The sequence below is a fragment of the Arvicola amphibius genome, chromosome 17, assembly GCF_903992535.2.
Source record: "Arvicola amphibius chromosome 17, mArvAmp1.2, whole genome shotgun sequence".
Classification (NCBI taxonomy): Eukaryota; Metazoa; Chordata; class Mammalia; order Rodentia; family Cricetidae; genus Arvicola; species Arvicola amphibius.
This window is the reverse complement of record NC_052063.2, coordinates 24,460,137-24,480,831: the sequence shown is the minus strand read 5'-3', so window position 1 is coordinate 24,480,831 and position 20,695 is coordinate 24,460,137. Positions and strand designations below refer to the sequence as shown.

General features: G+C 39.6%; 1 protein-coding gene across 9 annotated transcripts in view; it reads right to left on the bottom strand.

Annotated features, from left to right (window-relative positions):
- Osbpl8 (oxysterol binding protein like 8) overlaps nt 1–20,695 on the bottom strand; it is a 126,394-nt gene that overhangs the window by 60,998 nt on the left and 44,701 nt on the right. For 2 of the 9 annotated variants that reach the window (XM_038314591.1, XM_038314590.1), the window contains 3 exons: nt 16,370–16,408; nt 10,873–10,909; nt 4,688–4,825 (listed from right to left, as the gene is read on the bottom strand). In XM_038314591.1, coding sequence (XP_038170519.1) covers nt 4,688–4,825; nt 10,873–10,909; nt 16,370–16,408 — 214 coding nt within the window. The remainder of the gene's footprint in view (nt 1–4,687; nt 4,826–10,872; nt 10,910–16,369; nt 16,409–20,695) is intronic. The other 7 variants (XM_038314596.1, XM_038314595.1, XM_038314592.1 and 4 more) reach the window with 6 other exon arrangements.

Here is a 20,695-nt window from a genome sequence, read left to right as displayed (position 1 = left end):
AGGCATGCCAAAACAGGAAGAAAATATAATACAGAGTCACCAAAAGATGGCACAAATATATTTAATACTCTTAAAATTCTAATAATGTGAGAATCCATTATTAGTAATTTTTAAGTGGGCCAAATAAGAACTGATATTTCATAAAAGGTACACAGTAGGAATAAGAAAGAATGCTCAAAGTGAGTCAGTAAGGAAATACAAAGCCAAATAACAATAAAACCCCACATGCAATTCTACTACACAGCCAGTAGAACCAAAACGAGAAAGAGTAAGCAAGTAGAACAGTTCCGCTACCAGGCGGCTGGCAGGAGTATGGGGTGATGAACTACTCTCAGAACAGTGTGCAGGCTGTAACTCCAGCACTCAGAAAGCAGAAGGTCAGGGCCTGGGCTAATCGGTGAGACCCTGGTCCCAATCTTATTTTGATTTTTATGTGTGTGGTGAGATGTCTATGCACATGGGTGCAGTATCAAAGCCCCTTGGAGGACCCCAGAAGACCTTGAGTGAATCCTAGACATGGAATTTAGTTACTCACACTGTTGGAAGTTTGGTTTTGCTCTGTTTAAATCATGACTGTGCCCTGGTTCTTCCTTCTTGAAGAAAGTACCTAACTTAATTTTTTTTTCTTATAGGAGCCCAAAGTTGAAAGGCTTTGAACTTTTAAAAATGATTCTGGATTTCTAAAATGATTGGATTTTTTAAAGAGACTGGATGTTTAATGTGTTTGAATTCCCAAGTTCTGTGGAACTTTTAAAGTTAGTATGTCTTATATTGTGATATTAACATTCCATCTTTAGGATAAATGAGAAAGGAAAGGTTCTAATTGAAAAGTGATGTGTTTGTGTGTCAAGTTGACAAGGAGTCAGTTATACTGGCTAGGTTTACGTCAACTTGATACAAGCTAGAATTATCAGAGAGAAGGGAGCCTTTGAGAAAAAAACGCTTCCATTAGGTTCAGCTGTAAGGCATTTTCTTAATTAGTGATTGAAAGGGGAGGACCCAGCCCATTATGGGTGGTGCCATCATTGGACTGGTGGTCCTGGACTTTTTAAGAAAGCAGACTGAGCCAGCCATGAGGAGCAAGCCAGTAAGCAGCTCCCATCTATGGCCTCTGCATCAGTTCCTGCCTCCTCCAGGTTCCTGTCCTGCATGAGTTCCTGCCCTCACTACTTCTGAAGATGAACTGTTATATAGAGCTGTGAGCAAAATAAACCCTTTCTTCTCCAAGCTGCTTTTGGTCATGGCATTTTATCAAAGCAATAGTAACCATAACTAAGACAACAACCTTTTGGCAAAAAGATTTATAAGTGATTAAGAGCACTTGTTAGGATTTCAGAGAACCTGAGTTTAGTTAGCAGCACCCACACCAGGCAGTTCCTCATCGCCTGCAGCTGCAGCTCCAGGGAATCCAGATAATCTGCAGGTCCCCACTCAGATGCACATACCCACACATAGCCACACACACAGATGAATAAACCAGTCTTAGAAGATTAAAAAGAGACACTTGCAGGTACTATTAGGTAAAAGGTTGATGGAGAACAGGATGTCTGTAGGGCGCCAAGTGCATCATTTCTGTTTTATTCAACGAATAACGTGACACTTCATCCACATCAATCTCATGTCCCCACTAGTGGGACAACCAGAAATTACGAGATTCCTCATGTGTGATGGAACATGCTGTAATATACCTCCCTATAAAACACTACTTTTCAAAAACAGTCAAAATTCATGTAATCAAATTTTGACACTTCTCCAATTTTACAAGAATTACAAAGGCAAAGAAACAAATTAATAATCGACGAAGGAATCAAAGAGTCAACACTGTTTAGGACACTAGGCCAACTTACTGAAAAGTCAAAGGCACATGAGACAAAACAAACAAGGTCACTCTTCAGCACTGAAGATGTAATAGCATAATAACCAAATAGTTTTGATTTCAACAAGCCTCCTAAAGACCTGGGGCTGGGATGTAGCTCAGTGCAGAAGTCTAACCTAGCATGCTGAAGGTTCTGGGTTCAATCTTCAATATGACATAAATTGGGCATGGTGGTACCCACATGTAATCCTGGCACTCATGAGGAGAAAGCGGAAGGATCATGAACTCAAGGTTGTCCTCCAAATCACACAGTTGGAAGCCTGCCTGAATTACACGGGACTCTAGGGAAAGAGGGGCTGAACAAGCCTGATTTCAAAAAGGAACTCATAAAGTCACACTAAAATCTGACACAGATAGTGTAGTTATGATAGATAGAGGTCTAAATGTAATTTTAAAAAGTACAAGATAGCTAAATAATAGCTCCCTTTCCCCTTATCCATGGATATTACATTCCAAGACCACAGAGGATTCTTACAACCATTAATAGTACTATTTTTATGATTTGTTTATTATGTATACAGTGTTGTGCCTGTTAAGTATGCTTGCCTGCCAGAAAAAGGCACCAGATCTCATTAAAGGTGGTTGTGAGCCACCATGTCGTTGCTAGGAACTGAACTCAGAACCTCAGGAGGAGCAGCCAGTGCTAACCTCTGAGCCGTCTCTCCAGTCCCAACAGGACTGTCTTACTATATACAGACACACCTAACAATGTTTAGTTTGTAAGTGAGTGCCATGAGGGATTAACAATAACAAAACCAATAATTATAGCAATATGCTATAATAGAACCTATAGAGATGTTTCCCTCTCATCCATGGCATGGCTGCTGCATCCAGCAGAACACCCTGAATGACGGGATGATTCACATTCCTGGAAGGACAGAGCAGGATCTTGGACAAGATTTCATCACAAGACTCAGAATTAAGTGCAACTTAAAACTGAGGAGTTTCTCATTTCTGGAATTTCCCATTTGACAATTTCAAACCATAATTATGAACAGATAACTGAAATCAAGCAAAATAAAAAGTGGAACAATAAATTCAAGTTAAGGTTTAAAGGCAAAAGCTTTTCCACTGCAGCTATGGAGGCCATGGGGAAACAGAATATTCAGTCAGACTCTAGCTGAGTACCAGAGCCCGGCATAAAGTAGGAAGTGCACTCCATGGGCTTGAGGGAGTCTCTGACACCCTTTTACAGGGTCTGCGAGGCCAAAGCCAGCTTCATAATACTACAGTATTAGTCACCACTCTCTGCTGCCATGTACTCACGGAAAAGAATGCTTTGTTGATGAAAGTCAAAGCACTGAAAAAAACTATTGCTCTTGAACCTTTTATACACAGAGATTTCAATATTCTGTGTGATAAAATGGGAAATGTATAAATCACTACCGTGTAGCATTTTAATACAAAATTCAAAGCAAACCAGTTTTAATTTAGAAGAATGCACAAAGTTCATAAATGCATTTTCCAATTCCATTTGGCAGCCAATGTTTAAGAGTACTGTTCACCAAGTTTTGCTGGACTAAAAACAGAACAATGCCTGATTTGTTATGTGTATATAACTGTATGTCCAGATTTTATTCATATACTTAAATTTATCATATTAAAACACATTGATTATATAGAAGCAGAAATAAAAACACAGGGCTCCCTTTTTTATTAAGCTAGACATTAAAAAGACTTGTAAAAATACCAAGTAGTAAGGAAGGAACATCATTTTTAATAAAAAAAAAAACATGATCCAGCATTTCCAAATACTAAAATGAAGGTAATCAATATTCAAGCAATTTTGCAATTCAATATTTTCTGAAGTCACAGTAACCATGATATAGAATCAACCTACAGGCTCCTGAATAAATGAAATGTTATGTATGTGTGCAATGTTCACAGAAAACTAAATCCTAGTAACAACATGAAGAGAACTGGAAGATACTACATTAGATAAAGTAAGCAGACACAAAACTCAAGTAACCAGAGGTATGGGAGCTAAAAGAATCAATAAGGTAGCAGCTAAAGGAACTGGTCTAACAGAAGTGAGTGTAAAATAGTGGTTATAAACTAGTGGAAATGGAGAGGAATGAGGGCGGGTAGAGAAGAATGGCTAACACTCACCAGCTTCCAGTGCGTAAAATTACTTCCCTGTTTCTGCAGGCAGGTTATCACTATGTAGCCTGGTCCAGCCTTGAACTCACACTGCTCTTCTCTGCACTCTGACTGTTAGGACCCTAAGTGTGGACTCCTGTGCCAGCAACAGGGGTGACTAAGTGTTCTATGACACAGCACAACAACTGTGGGTGATCATGACCAATCATGTACTCAAAATAGCTAGTAGTGAGAATTTTGTAAATTCCCAACACAAAAGTACATGAAGGGATGTTAAACACAATTTCATTAATATTAACATGTGTTTATTATTTTATTAATATTAACATGTGTTTATTATTTTAATTCAATTAATAACAAACATTTTCTAATTCCACAGGGTTAATTGATATATTATAGTAAATATCAACAAATGCAATTCACATAAACAGAACCTCTTGGAAATTTTCAATGTTTTATGGATGTAAGGAGGCCTTAAGACCAAAAAGTAAAAGAATTCCTGGTTTACAAGAATGAGACAACTAACAAAACATGTTGTTGAATCTAAGAGAAGTTGAATAAGTAGAAAGGAAGGTGTACTAAGTCTGTTGCAAAGATCCAAGCAAAATAAACAGCAGCAGCGAATCTACACAAATCCGCGTGGAATACAGTGTGGACAGCAAAAGTCAGGCTTCTGCGGACAAACAAGAACTCAAGCCTGAGGCTTCTTACCCTGGCTGTGAGGACTTGCGGGACTGAGAGATGGCTGGTGCGGATCTTTAGTTGGTGTTGGGTAAGCCTCTTTCCCTTGGCGCTGACTCATCTTTCCTGGGGTCAAAAGCTGAGGTTCCTCACTGTTTGCTACAACAGCTCAAGAAAAGAAAAGAAAAGTAATTACCATTAAAGCCATGGGTTTTGTAGCATAACGAATAATTTGAATAAAACTGAAATTCCTTTATGATTATAGTAATCTTACCACTTTAGTAAGCTTGCATAATCATTTTGTTTTTATGTTCAGATACTATAAATCCAAGAAGAATAGACACGTAAGTCTCAGTTAAATAAACAGATTATAGACATTGTATATATCCAACTGGTAGGGCCCCTATGTTTTACTGTGTATCTTTCACAGGGTAACATTAACTTTTCATTATCTGTCAATATAACAGGGAAAGACAAGTCATTTCAGAGAAGAGACACAGAGGGTCAAAAGTATAAGGGAAATGTACAGCTGTATTAATGATCAGAAATTACAAATCGGTGGCTGGTGGAAACCAAACTGTACCTTCAACTGAATTTCTGCTCTGGTTTCTAATTTTTGATGGCAAGTAGTAAGATCAGCACATAACAGGCAAGACTCGCATTTGTCCTAGGTTTCAAAGTCTGTCTTCAAAAGGCACCCTGATAGGGACTGGAGAGATGGCTCAGCAGTTAGGAGCACTTGTTGCAAGTTCTACGCTCACCCGGGCTATAGAGTGTTAAAGTTCAAGGTCTGCCTTAGCAACTTAGTGAGACTGTTTCAGTTAGTCTCCACAGCTTGGATATAGTAATGATGCTAGCCTGGGCAGGGTTCTGGGTTTCATCCCTAGTAAAAAGAAGAAAAGAAGAGGGGCGGGGGAGTAGCCCTCCTTACAATAAATCCATTGCCTCAAGAGCACATTCGTATCTTTTCAACCTCCTCTTGGTTCCTTCAATAAGGGCCACCTCAGTTTTCCTTAAAAATGCCATCTTGCAATTTTCTGACCCTGTTTTATTTCTTTTTAATTTTTTTTAAATGTGTGTTGTATCTATGTGAATGTATGCCACAAGTGTGTGGATGCCTATGGAGGCAAGAAGCGGGTGTCAGATCCCTCTAGAGCAGTGGTTCTCAACCTTCCTAATGCTGTGAACCTTTAATACAGTTCCTCATGTTGTGCTGACCTCAATCAGAACATTATTTGGTTGCTACTTTATAACTGCAATTTTTTCTACTGTTATGAATCAATGTAAATATCTTATATGTGACTCCATGGAAGGGTCTTTAGACGACCAAAGGGGTCATGACCCACAGGCTGAGAACTGCTGCTCTAGAGCTAGGGTTACAGGTGGTTGTGAGCCAACAATGTGGATATTAGGACAGAACTCAGGACCTCTGGAAGAAAAGCTCTCTTAACTGCTGAGCCATTTCTCTAGTCCTTGGGGCCTATTCTCGTTCCTTCTATCAGGAATACTCTGGCCCAGATTTTTACTTATAGTTTCCTCTTGCTTGTTCTCTGTATTCAAATGTTATCTGTTTGGAAAAGTCTTTTGGCTTCTTCATGGTGCTTGCTGATAAACAGGTTCTTGGTTTTAATAAAGCACAATTCATCGATCTCTATGTGTTAGTGTCCACTCATCTCAAGCTATTGTCTGTCATCATGATTTCCATGGTAGCCCGCAGCACCACCTGAAATATTTAACTATTGTCCCTCTTCTCCTCCACTAAAACTTAAAAATTTCATGACGCAAGCTTTTTGTCTGCCTCATTTCCCCATAAATGTTTAATTCTGATTTGCTTCCTGACACATTGAAGATACTGCTTTTTCCTGTTAAACTAAAGGTATGTGATAAAATTTTACTTAAAAGCCAATCAAACTAGCTTTCTTATTGTTATGAAGCTTCACCATCATAAAGTATATATTTTGGTTCCTCGAACTACTAAATCTGGTTTGTTTTGTTGATTAAAAAATAAACAGATTTGTAATTAATAGTAGGAATGCACAAAAACTAAGTCACTTATACAACATGATCCCTTCATATGTGTAGTCTAGAAACATAACAGAGGAAAGACAAGGCACTAGGCCACTTGACCAGGCACCACACACACAGAGTCCATCCTTCACTGCAGCACACACGAGCAATTTCCCATGAAAACTAAGGAAACAAATGAAAATACAAAACTTGAAAACTTTTAAAACAGAGTATTTATATAGATTTGGGGCAGGTAGTAATCCCTATACAAAGATGTAATAACACTACTTAAAAAGGAACTAATAAATACTAGCACTACAACATTAAAATTAGGAATTCAGTCGTTAGATAATCCCATAATGAAACTGAAAAAACACTGAGCAGGAGAATATACTGACAGCCATAAAGCTAACAAGGGTTGTGTCTAAAGTGTTTTCAATCTATAGCTCCTAAATATCAATTAGAAAAGACCAACAGCATCACAGAAAAATAGACGGGAGAACTGAACAGCATTTTGCAGACAAACAAAATGTCAGTAAGCACATGAAAACATTCGCTCTGCTTAATAATCAGGGAGATGGAAATCAGTTTCACAGTAGGATATTTTATAGTCGTCAGCACAAAAAAATTAACAAACTTGATAATATCGAATAAGGAAGCGGGATCATCAAGATCTCGGGCACTACTGGAGTATAAGATGATACTGGCACTTTGGGGAATAACTTGGGACTAGCACATACTTGATGAATGCAATACAATCTTATTCTTACAGTACCTAGAAAAACTCCCATGTATTCTAAGAGACATGAGTAAGAATTTTCAAACAACACTGTTCAGAAAAAAAAAAAAAGAAAAACCTTCAAAAAACTTAAGTGCTCACCAGTTCCAAATAAAATGGAGTGGGGTGAGGAGTACTGGAGAAACAGCTCAGCGGATAAGAGCACTCACTGCTCTGCTGACAACCTGGGTGAGATCCCCATACACGACAACTCACAACCATCTGTAGTTCCAGCTCTTGGGGTACCAACACCCTCACCTGAACCTCTGCTGGCACCAGGTATACAGACATGCATGCAGGCAAAGCACACATACTCATAAAATAAAGCAACAATAATAATTCTAAAATAAAAAAATTTAAATGAGTTATCCAGGTGTGTGGTATGCATCATTAATCCCATACATGGAGGGCAAAGGCAGTCTACACAGTAAGACTGTCTCATAAAAATAAAACAACAAGATGGGCTAATAATCCGAGGAACAAGCATAAGCTAGACTAGTATATGGCATCTATTTCTGGATCAAACAGCACAGATGAACCAGAGAAATACAACTACAAAAATCAAGTTCTCAACATATTACATATACCATGATACAGTCCTTTAAAAAATAGGAGGGCACTTGGCTAGCATAAAAGAGGTGTCTTGGATTTAATCTCTCATATCAGAAAAGAAACAAGTAAGAAATTTTTTAAAAAAAAGCAAAACTTAGGAAAACAGGGATCAGGGACCAGAGAGACGACTCAGTGGTAAAGGCACTTGCCGGCAAACCTGACGACCCAAGTTCAGGACTCACATAGTGAGACAAGAGAACTGACTCCCACAAGTTGTCCTCTGACCTCCAAAGCACGCTGGCCACACAAATGTTAACACACACGCATGCATGCACACACGCACAATTAATGCTAGATTAAAAATCTTAGAGATACATATGCAATTAATTTTTTTTTAATTTGGAAAAACAATACTTTTTAAGTGAAAAATAAAAATAAGATAAACAAAATAGTCGTAATGTATGGGAAAGGCCACAAGGTAGAGAAAAGGAGTAGATTAAAGCATGCTTGAGTATCTAATGCACAGGTGTGTATCTTAAATAACTCTACTCACAGGGAACAGTTCAGTTCATCTCTTCACAACTCAATGGCCATGTGATTTTTGGAGACACACTTTCAACACAGAACCCAAGCTGTATAGACGCACACACTCCAGTCTGTCTGCCTCCTTACGTCTTACAGGAAACTGTTAGATGCTGGAATTACAAACCTACGCCGTCATGCCCAGATCTCAAGCAATCTCTTCTTTCATAGTGTTTCACAGCAAGACAGAAAGCCCATCTTCCTATCTGTTCTGTCTTAACCCATTTACAAGCATTAACCATTTACAGACAAAGGAAGCTCTCATAACACAAATCATTCAATGTCCTATAGAAAGTGCACAGTAGAGGAATACAGAAGCTTAAGAAGCATAATGACTTTGTTTTTGTGTAACCACTGACGCAACTGATAAATATTTGCTAAATAACTCAAAAGCTATTTGCCATTGCAGTGTAGTTTCTGTCAAGTGATTCACCCGCCAACGGTGACATTACAGTGCCCTCTGCTGGTTCCACTTACAGTGCAAGTAGCCTACTTTGCAGTTCCTGCTACTTAACAGAAATCACAGGGGAATAATTAATATTATGGTTACTGTACAAGGTGTGAATCTATCACTTTCCTTAGTTCCTAAATTTAATTTAAACACTTCAAGAATTTTTCAAGTTCTGATGTTTGTCAGTAGGTTACATGAAAGCCAAGATAAAATGCCTAAGAAACCTGTATGTCAACCTGAACATTTGCGAGTCTTTCTCTTTGGAGATTATGGGTGATAGGATACAGTAATCCGTAGAGGCTTTTTAGGATTTAAAAATATTCTTGGCAAAATAAAAAACTGGGTAAAAAGGATTTATGCTCTACTTTAAAATTCTCCACTACCTGATAATATTGCTATTTAATATGCAACATATTTTAAACAGTAAGACCTGTTGCAATTTTAAAAGTTAGTGCATTACTTTAAATCATCATCTTATTAAAAAGTTAAAAATATATTCTAACCAGTATTTGAGGAGAAAAGCAACTAACACAGACCAAAGATTATATATGGTCTACTTTTTATTAAAATATACTACTTGTGGAAAATAATGGGTTTCATTATGACATAATGTATATAATCATACTCATGCCACAACTACCCTCTCTCTAGAATGACAGCAGTGACAAAAAACCTCATTATGAAGAACTTCTGCCATTATCTTGCTCAGTCCCTTTCTTTGAACCCCAAAGGACAGAGATGGCTGGCAACAAAGAGCTGACTACTAGACATAATTACCAAAACTTCTAAATCGGTTTCCTATGTTGCCATTCAATAAAATCAAATCCTCTGTCCAAGTTTTGACAGAACGATGCCTTGACGATTTAGCTAGACCTGAACTCAGGTGGCCATGCCTTACTCTCGCTCTGTGGTTCGGCAGCCGTCAACAGTGCATGACAGCAACTGCAGCCTCCTGGAGATTAAGCTTTAGCTTTAGACTTTTCATTTATAAAATTAATATTTTATTAGCTATCTAGGAAGTTCTTTTCAGTTCAGTGTTGCTAAGATTTCTTTAATGTAGCAACTGCTCCTGTCACTGTTTGGATGGACTGAACAACCCCGAAGTGCCGTGATTTATTTGCTGTGCTTATTCAAAAGCTACCACAATGTGCAACCCTATTCAGAAAACAAAAACAAAACCAGCAAAATTTGTTCCAGTAAACTGGACATAATTACATTTTAATGTGTAATCTTCTAGACTTGCAAGATAAAACATATTTTCAAAAATTAAACAAAAACATCATAAATTATATTAAAATTCTACAAACTAAAACACTATTTCTCAGTTTGATGAGGCAGTGGAGTCCTTCTATGACCTCTTCATGTGATGACTGAGCAAGGGTCTAACGAGAAGTGGTCCTAGATAGTGAACCATCCACCCTCTAGAGCAGTGGTTCTCACCTTCCTAAAGCCACGGCCCTTAACACAGTTTTCATTGCTACTTCATAACTGTAATTTTGCTATTGATATGAATCATAATGTAAATATCTGTGTTTTCTGATGGTCTTAGGTGACCATGTGAAAGGATCATTCGACCCGAGAGGAGTGGGACCCACAGATAACTGAGCAGGAGGTACAGGTGGTGATGGACTCAGTCCTCTGGAAGAGCAGCAAGTGCTCTCCGCGGCTCTAGATAATGTTACGTCAGTACAGGCTCTGTCCAGGGCTCTTGTGTGTACGACTGTGACAGATGAACAGTGGGCACTGAGCATTTTTACAATCAAAACCAGAAAAGTGTTGTTTACAAGTAACACCAAAACATTATCATGTCCCCAAAAGCATGGCATCCCAACTTTAGCTACTTACTTGATGGCCCAAGGACATCTTTGCTATCACCAAGAAGCTTTTAATGCAGAGGAATTGAGCAGCAAACAAACACAATCCAAACCAGGAAGAAGCAAACACCGGACGGAAGCAGCAGAGAGACAAAAGGACAAGAGGAACAGCGTTAGTCTGTGAGTGGGCAGCGCATGCACATTAGTGTCAATCATCATAACTTACAAGACATCTTCTTCTCTATACCAAAAGAACCTTGGCCTAGACAATACCAAATGTTTGTTTTAACTTGGGAAGTGAGGGTAGGAAGGGAAAACGGAATCACCAAAGTGCATTGCTTTGTGATGACTCAAGCCAAAAGTTCCTTTAGATTCCAATTTAAGGTAGGGATTAGGAGCTGTAAAGTTCTTCAGAAACCTAAGAGCACTGAGCACTCCTTTTCCATCTGAAGCTTTAAACTACCTACCATCCATCCTCTGCTGGGCATGTGCTATGCATGCCACCAGAGCTCTCTACAGAGACTTAGTCTTACACAGAGAGGAGAACCTTTACTTCACGCTTATTGTATGATGAGCGATGTGCAAACGGTTTCTACAAAGACAACAACAAATAGATCATTGTTTAACCAAATGGCAAAAAGAAAAAGAGGAAATTATTGTCAGATAAATCACCCAAGGTTGAGTTTTAAGTCAAGACATAATTTTCTTAGGACTTGCTAAAGACAAGCATAATCTGGAGCCACTAGGAAGTTCAGAAGACATTCCATAACCCCCTGGCCCTAGCCCAGCCTCACTGAGGACCTAGGCTGGCCCCAGTCCCACAGTGCTGCTCCTGCAACCTCCTATGTTCTCATACTAAGCAGAAGATTCAGTTCTTTAATGAAGAAGCTAAAATTAACATCAACAGGAAAAAAAAAAACCCTGCAGATCTCTACCTAGAAACTCTTTTAACTCAACTATAGTCAGGACTCCTTCCTGGGCACACAGCTCTCTGCTGTCCTCAACTTCACAAACCAGACTAAAATCTTCCCACTGATTTGACTACATCGCTCCGGACACAGTGAAGGAACTGTAGCTGGCTGTGACCACACGAGATGACCTGCTTGCTTCAGGTGTCTGTCATCTCCTTGGAGAACTCCTACCTGCCACTTTCCTAAAGCGACAGCTGTTGAGCAATTCTGGATATCGTGTTCTGTGTCTATTTTTCTTCAGATGTTAATCCATGCATATTCTTGTACGAACGGATTTCGGTTTCACAGAATACAGCTTGCCTGACAATGGACTCACTGTGCTCAAGTCCTTATTACAAACAGCAAGCTTGAAGGAGGAGATTAAGTCCTTGTGAGACGGGGCGGGAGAGATGACTCGGCTGTAGGGAGCACTGGCTGCTCTTCCAGAGGACCAAGCTCACAACCGCCTGTGACTCTGGCTGCAGAGAATTCACTCCTGGGCTCTGCAGGCACCGCACTCACACATGCACACACCCACAAAAAGGTTCACACATAAACACATAATTTAAATTAAAAAAATCTTAAAAATTAGAAAAGCAAAAGTATCTGTGAAGACAATCTAAAATGACACCCAGTGGTCCTTATTCCCTGGTGAAGAATACCTTCTCTCCCAGAGTGTGCAGAACTACTGTATGTCCTTTCCTTGCTTTTGCTTTGGGGCAGGAGGAGGTGTAGGCTTGGTTTGAACACAGTGCCCAGGCTATTCTGAAGCCCTTTGACCTTCCCGCCTCAGCTCCTGGTCTGTAAAGCACGTACTAGCTCACTGATCATAGAGAGAACTGCAAAAGGACAGCGGCCTCTTCTGAGTTCAGGTCGTGCTCACAGTCCTCTCACGGCCAGTCTCTAAGGTGGCCAGCCCTCCAGAGGGCGGCCTTGCAGAGAGGCCCACAGGCAAGCACTGAGGTGAAGCACTGGCTCTCTCCTCTCCAGCCAATTAATGGAGTTAACAGTACAATTCCCTCCTAATTTTCACTGTAACCAGCTGCTCCTGGATTCCTGAGTCACAAAGTTTGAAATAAATGCTCATTGTTTAATACAACTTGACTCTAGGATCACTTATGAGACGATAAATTGTAAATAAATAACAGCAGAAAACTGCAAGAAGGCAGGAAGCCGACAGAGACAACTCTAGCCAGCTTTAAACATGCTTCAGAGACACCTATGTCTAAAAATCTTCTTGCAATGATAAATTTAGAGAAAATCTACATTTACTTGTCTTAAAACAAACCTCAAAAAAAAAATCAAAAACAAAGAAAATCAAATACAGTAGTCTGTCTACTCGAGGAAAGAAGGAGATTGTTCATCAGGGAAAAAGGACCAGTGGATGCCAGTTTGGACTATCACAAATACTTTTTTGCCTTTTTAATTTCTTAGACTTCATTATTATTATTTTTCCCTAGCTTAATCAGTAAATTCACAAAGGAAAACTGTAGTTTTAATCACACAAAAAGTATGAGAGCAAGAATGTGTGTGCACATGTACCTAGACCAAAAAAAAAAAAAAATTTACAAACCTACATATTTGAAGGGTTTAGGAGAGTAAAGGGTTAACACGCTTATTTTTGCTGCACAGCTTTGTTTTATGTTCTCCAATCCTGTTGGCTCACAGCCTGGGCTGACTTTTGTGCAGTTTCTATTCCTTACCTGTTCACGTTCAAAAACTAATTTTCAGCATAGACAGTAACTTTAGGTATTGTTCCCAAAACTGCATTAAAATACCAACATTACACCTTTCACCATGCATGTACCATTTGTGCCTTATCCTGTGTTTGGCACAGTGAATGATGACCTGAAAGAATACTGCCAATACACCCAGTAAATAGTTATAGTAACAGCTATAGGCATAACATTTTAGCACCAAAGGATACTAGCAGTAAATGATACAGACAAACATCCTGTCCTGGGCTGGGCTCTGTACCTCAGTGGTACAGTGTGTGCCTACTTCTGGGCCCTGGGTTTGACTCACACACCACCAATATCAGAAATCTGTCAGAGCAGTATTAAGTTTTAGTGGAGAAAAGGTAGAAGACCATAATAAAGATCCTATAGTTTAAAAATAAAAGAAGATAAGCATAGAATAGGGGCATACTGAGCATCATGGGAAAGCAGCTCTGGGCTTCAAACAGGCAGCCTAAGAACACCCTATTAAAGTGTTCAAATAGGATACGGAGAACTGCCAGAAAGAATTCTACAGGGAACAGAAAGTAAATGCAGAGGACTGGGGTATGAGCCAGTGCCAATGGCCTGGGAATCAGTGTGAATCAGAAGCTAGACTGCATCAGGAAAGAGAACTAACATTGAAGTCAAGGAGGTAAAACGATGCCAGACTATGAAGTCTTTGCACAGCCTTATTCAGGCTTTGGTTGTATCCTGAATGGGACTATGGGAGCAATAAATGGTTTTGAGAAAGGGACTGACAAGGTCTGATTGCATTTTAGCAGGATTATTCCAACTTGCTCTTTTGAAAATACTCTAAAAACAAGAGTGTAAATGGTGTTTACTGAAACCGTCAGGGGACAGCACGGTGGCAGCAGTGCAGGTGACAAAAGGTTTTTCAGGGCTGAACACGGAGTGAAAGGACAGCAGCAGGATTTCCAAACAGACCGAGGGGAAGGCAAGAAAGGAGCAATCAAGATGATTTCAAGTGGTGTGCACTGAGCACCTGCATGATGAAAATGCCATTAACTGAGCAGCTGTGTTATATGGAGAACACCAAGGAGCTCAGGAAGGCTACGCGGGAGATATCTGTTAAGATATCCAAGGGGATGTCCAAAAGGCAGCTGAATATATAAAGTCTGTACGGAGAAAAGGTTCAGGCTGGTAGAAGAGGCAAAAATGATGTTATGCGTGAGTTAGGTTCATGACCTGAATACCTTAGTCACTGATGCCTGACAACTGTCATAGCATAAAGGAACAGCCATCAGAAAACCAACTTATAATGTAAAACAAACCTAAGACTCAAGTGAAAGCACTCCAAAACCAAAGCTGAAACACCGAGGCTTCAGAAACACTTCCCTGGAAGATCTGGATAAGAGGCATTATGGCTTATTGGTAAGCCATCCTTCCCAAGCCACCTGAGCATCATGCCAATGGGACGCGGGACACAAGCAAGTGAGTATCTTCTTGTTATCTCTACATTTTTGTTATCCTTACACTTTTGGGATACAGCACCATGTTGTGTGACACAGAAAGAAGGGAAATAACTAAAGTACTCTATACAAGCATCTTGTACTTTTTTTTATAAACTAGGCACTCTTTGGTTTTAGTTAAAGCACTAAAATACTACTCACATCTCAAAGAATCGCGAAACTTCTCAGAGTGAAAAACCATTAAGTCAGATTGAAATATTTTCTTTTTATTCAATAAATATTCAAACTCATTTCAGTAATTTGTTACAGAAATCAATTTTCTAATTTGGCTGAAATACTGATGTGACTGGAAACTTTCATTTAAAGGATTTGTGGGCACTTTCATTAAAACAATATTTATAAGAATTCTTTAAATCATTACTCTGAGTCTCAGAAAACGATGAAAACTGTGATCTAACTGTATTGTATATCTAAATGCGTGGCACCTAATCTGTAAGTATTCCACCTTTATGAAACACAAAGGACAAAGCAGAAGTTTATCACCATGCCCTTCAACCTAAGAACTCCTCAGTCTCAGCCACACCAAGACAGCAGCTGCCCCCGGGGTACAAAGATGATTCCATGAGACTACAGTTTCTATCCTGTAGCTCTGCACAGCCCTCTCTTCCCTGGATATGCATTTGCTTGACTGAAGCCATCTGGTGAGCGTGAGGGAGAGCGCAGAAGCTGATCCAGCAAGGACACAGCTGGCGGCACCTCTTCCCCCAGTACAGTTAGCTGATCAGTCATTCTCTGAAGCAATCCTGCTGCAGGCGGCTCCTAGAACCCACATTTGGAAGGATTACACAATGCATCTCAGGGTTCTATTCAGTGTTATCTTTGGCTCCGAGAAAAAGAAACTTCAGGGAAGAATATATGATGCAGCTGGAGCTACTTGTTCTTAGAACAGAAGTCATCATTCTATACTTAGTTTGAATTTCTCATATTCCTCTAATCTGCAAAAATGTGCACATTTTATACTTGAGTTTTACATCAAAGATTTTATTTTTTTCAGTGAACTTGAGCTTATCACTAATGGCTAGAGAATATGCTTTGGTCCATTAGGTACCTATCCCATTTTTACAACACTTAATATAAGACAAATACATACAAACTAAGGAAAGATACACTAAAAGCATTAACAGGGTTGTTTTCAGGAGGCAGAGTTTTATTTATTATGTTTTCTGTGTTTAATTATGGTACACTAGTATGCATTACTTTTATAGTAAAAAGTAAGAAGTGGAAACAAAATTTTAAATAGGTCTATCTTCACTTGCTGTGTTATATAATGGCAATGCACAAAGTGCAGTAGAAAACACCACTTCCAACTTGAAATCATAGAAAAACCCAGAACTGCTAGCATTTTAAACACAGGGTCATATATTACTCACTGTCTCTTCAACTGCAGCAACTTCTGAATATGACATGATCTAAAAAAGAAAACAAATTTTCTCAGGAGCAATTTAATCTCAAATAGCTGAGGTCTGAAAGTAGAGAGCACCCAGTGTTCACAAAGGACTCAGGTGGGGGAACAGTACCCTATATGGAAACATTCAAAGCAGGGCTGGGATGTGCAGGATTACTTTCACACTAGCAATTAGACCCTTCACTTTGTTCTTTTAAATCCTGTGGTTTCTGGAAATTGCAATCTGTCAAGCTATGAAGTTCTCTGGAATGTTCTGGAGGGAATTTCTTTTTTATTTTTCTGGGTATTTATTACATTCTATCAACTTTTTCACTATGAAGGGCTTCATTGGTATTTCCTGTTGTCTTACTGCACTGTGTCCAGTAACTGTGTGCAGGTAACTGGCAAGTCTGCTCTGCAGGTGGAGCTTGCCTCGCCAACACTTCTACCCATGCATTTGGAGACAGCTAGGAACTAACTTCTAGTTCTAAAATTCTACTAAGAAAGGAAGGTTTTTGGGCTTATTTTTGAAAGCATTTTTTTTTCTGTGAAAAATAACACTTATGAGCTCTCTCTCCGAAACCAGTTCCTATACACATGTATCCATCTTCTTCCTTCTACTCAGACAGACCACCCCAGCCCCAGTCCTAGTCAAGTCATTAGGCTCAGATTATTCCTCTCTTCTACAATGTTCTAGCTCACATCCAGTCTCTAATTTCCCAATAGTACATCCTGCCATTTCAACATCTCCCCACTTTCAAAAGCTGGACCCACAATGACTCTCATGCACTGATTCGTTTACCGTGCTAGACACCGGAATTCAAAAAGGGACAACGCATGCCTCCTACTACCAAGACTAACCGTGTGGATTGTACTTGACACTAGACGAGTTCTATCTGAACTACTCAATTTTAATCACTATCCAAGCCAGGCCCTGAACTCCTGTGACGTTTCTTTTCTCCTTTGTGAATGCATTAGTTATTAAACTTTCACTCCCTGGAGCTACTGTGAAGCTTCATAATAGTTTGTTTAAGAATGCTGTCTAGCCGGGCGGTGGTGACGCACGCCTTTAATCCCAGCACTCGGGAGGCAGAGGCAGGCGGATCTCTGAGTTCGAGGCCAGCCTGGTCTACAAGAGCTAGTTCCAGGACAGGCTCTAGAAACTACAGGGAAACCCTGTCTCGAAAACTCAAAAAAAAAAGAAGAAGAAGCATGCTGTCTAGTGTCCTTTCAAAGCGTGACAACACAAACCCCGATCTGGACAGTATTCAACCTAAGATAATTTCCTAAATGATCATGCTGTTATTCCTCCACTCAAAAACATTTGATACAGTGTTCGTTACAAAATAAGCCTCAAACTCTGGTATGTAAAATGTACAACTCAGCTAAACTCTTCATCCCCCAGAAATGTTCTGCTCTCCTGTAAGAAAGCCTAAAAAACCCACTTACCTAAATTTCGGCTGCCAGAACTGATTGTGCATAGCGATTTATAATCTGTGCCACCCACCCACCACACAAGTTTTCTTTTTGTCTAGCACTCCAACAATTTGAAAATCCTCTGATCTTGATGGCTCAATTTACATAACCAATTCTGTTGCCAAAATCCAATCTGGAGCTATCCCCTTCCGAGTCTCTGGCTCCCTCGGAGTATTTCCTTATCGCTTAGTGTATAAGCGTGCTATTCCATCTGTACTGTCACTGCACCCTTCTGCTGTCATCAGACAGGACTGTGACAGAGTCCAGTGCCACCTATTCCTTAAGACACTGGCCCTGCACCTAGCAGTTATAGCCCAATTGCCAGGCTTCTCAGCAGACACGAAAGCTCACTATCACTACTCTCTGCTCAGAAAACATCCCTGATAATCAGGCTTGGTTGTGCAAGCCTTAATCCCAGCTACTTAGGAAGCTGAGGCAGGAGGATTATGAATTCAAGGCCTCCCTAAACCACAGAATGAATACAAGGACAGTCTGGGGAACTAAGCACATTCAGATCTTATCTCAAAATAAAATGTACAAAAATGGGCAGAGCACTTTACTAGCGTGCAAACTGAGAGTCCCAGCACCCACACTAAAAAGCAGACATACCATGATGGCAGGAGTCTGTGACCGTAGCTCTTCCATGCAGAACCAAGCCCTGAGGAAGGTTCACTTGGTCACTCACACTAGCAAACCAGGGAGCTCCAATGAGCTCTTGGTGAGAGATCTCATCTTAAATCATGTCAAGAACAACAGAGAAAAAAATCACTCTCTGATCTATACAGACACACACACTTATGTGTGCACAGCCAAACACATATGCCAACAGGAATACATGCATATCCCCCACACACAGACGTACAACTTTTTATATGAGTATATGTATACATATACAACCATGTGTATGTGTATGCATAAAAATATAAGGTGATAATAAGAGAAAGTAGATACAAAAGATATAGAAACTATCTTTGCAATTTTTCTGCAGCTTTAAAAGAAACCTCACTTTAAAAGTCAAAACATTGGGGCTGAAGAAATGGACCTTCAGTTAGGAGAACTTTTTCTTGAAAGGAACCCAGGTTCCATTCCTAGCACCCATATGCTCACAATGATCCCTAACTCCAGTCCCAGGGGACCCAGTATTCTCTTCTGGTCTCTCTGGATCAGTGCACACACAAACATGCAAGTAAAACACCCACTCACATAAAGACAAATAAATCTTTCATAGAAAGGTCAAAATATCCTGTAGAAAAAAATAAACTAAAAATTGAAATCACAAGATTTCACAAGCATGCCTTCAAGAAAAAAAATTACCAAATAAGTGTACAGGTACAAGAAAGTAAGAAAAAAGAAAAAAAGTATCAAATACCATGGTGTTATTATAAGCATAATTTTGATCTCATATTTGTGAAAGCCTTTTGGAAATCAGACTCCTGGGAACACACATAAAGTTTTCAAGCAAGTAATAAAGCATTTCCCAGCATCCTCCAAGCCCTGGGTTCTATCACCACCAATGGGGAAAAGAAATCTTCAAGTAAAAATGCAAATCAAAATACACAACTTTTAAGCTGAGACATCTGCTTATATACTGTTTAGAGGACTGGCTAGTTTTCTACCTCTCCTGTAACTAACTCTTCCTCTTACTGGCTTCCCCAAATTCACTGAACAGTCTCACTGTGTAACTGCAATATTTTATTATTTACATAGGGAGACCTACTTTGCATATCAACAAGAAAGTATGTAATTCTGGAAAATCAGTTTCTAACTGCATTTTGCTAAGATTTATTTTCTTATATGTGTTGGAGAACACATGTGTGTGGGAGCACACACCACAGCAAGTAGTTGGAAGTCATGGATAACTTGCCAGAGTCCATTCTTTTCTCTTTTCTCCTATCAAGTGGGTTTTGGAGATCAAACCCAGGCTGATCAAATTCAGGTGGCAAATGCCCTTACCCAGTAAGCCACCTTACCAGCCATATACCTGGCAAATTTTACTATCACATTATTCAAGCCTTGAATATCAACCTCAAACAACTACAAAAACGTGTAACAAAAAGATGAACTCTTTAGTACCTATTCAATAGGAAATAGTAGACAGCATTTTCCCACTTTTGAACTCAATGACAAATAATTATTATTAACATAACTTTTACAAGTTTTAAAAAGATATAAATAAAATATAAAGTCTTTCAAATTATTCTACACTTTAAAAACTAGAATTATCTGAAAGGAGGGAACCTTGAGAAAAGGCCTCAGTAAGATCAGGCTGTAAGGCATTTTCTTAATTAGCAATTGATATGGGAAGGCTGAGCCCATTGTGGGTGGTACCACCCAGGGGCTAATGGTCCTGGGTCCATTAAAAACTGATTTCCCAGAATTATATAACTTCATGTTGATATTCAAAGTAGGTCTACCTTCATTAAAAAAATAAAAAGGCAGGCTTAGTCAGAGGTGGTGGCACACGCCTTTAATCTTAGCACTCAGGGAGGCAGAGGCAGGTGGATCTCAGTGAGTTTGAGGTCAAGCTGGTCTACAAAGTGAGTTCCAGGGCAGCCAGAACTGTTACATGGAGAAACCCTGTCTCGGGAAGAATTATTTTCTACATGCACACAATGCATTTCCAACCTAGTATACTCAACTTTAAACAGCCAATCTCCTGGTGATCCTCGCGTCACTACTTCATCCTGAATGTTCTAGCTCATTTTCAATCCAATGAGCCCTCCTCACTTCTGCTATTCACAATAAAGCTTTTCCAGGCTGGAAAGATGGCGCAGTGCTTAAGAGGACTAGATGCTCTTCCAGACGACCTGGGCTAGACTTCTAGCACCACACGACG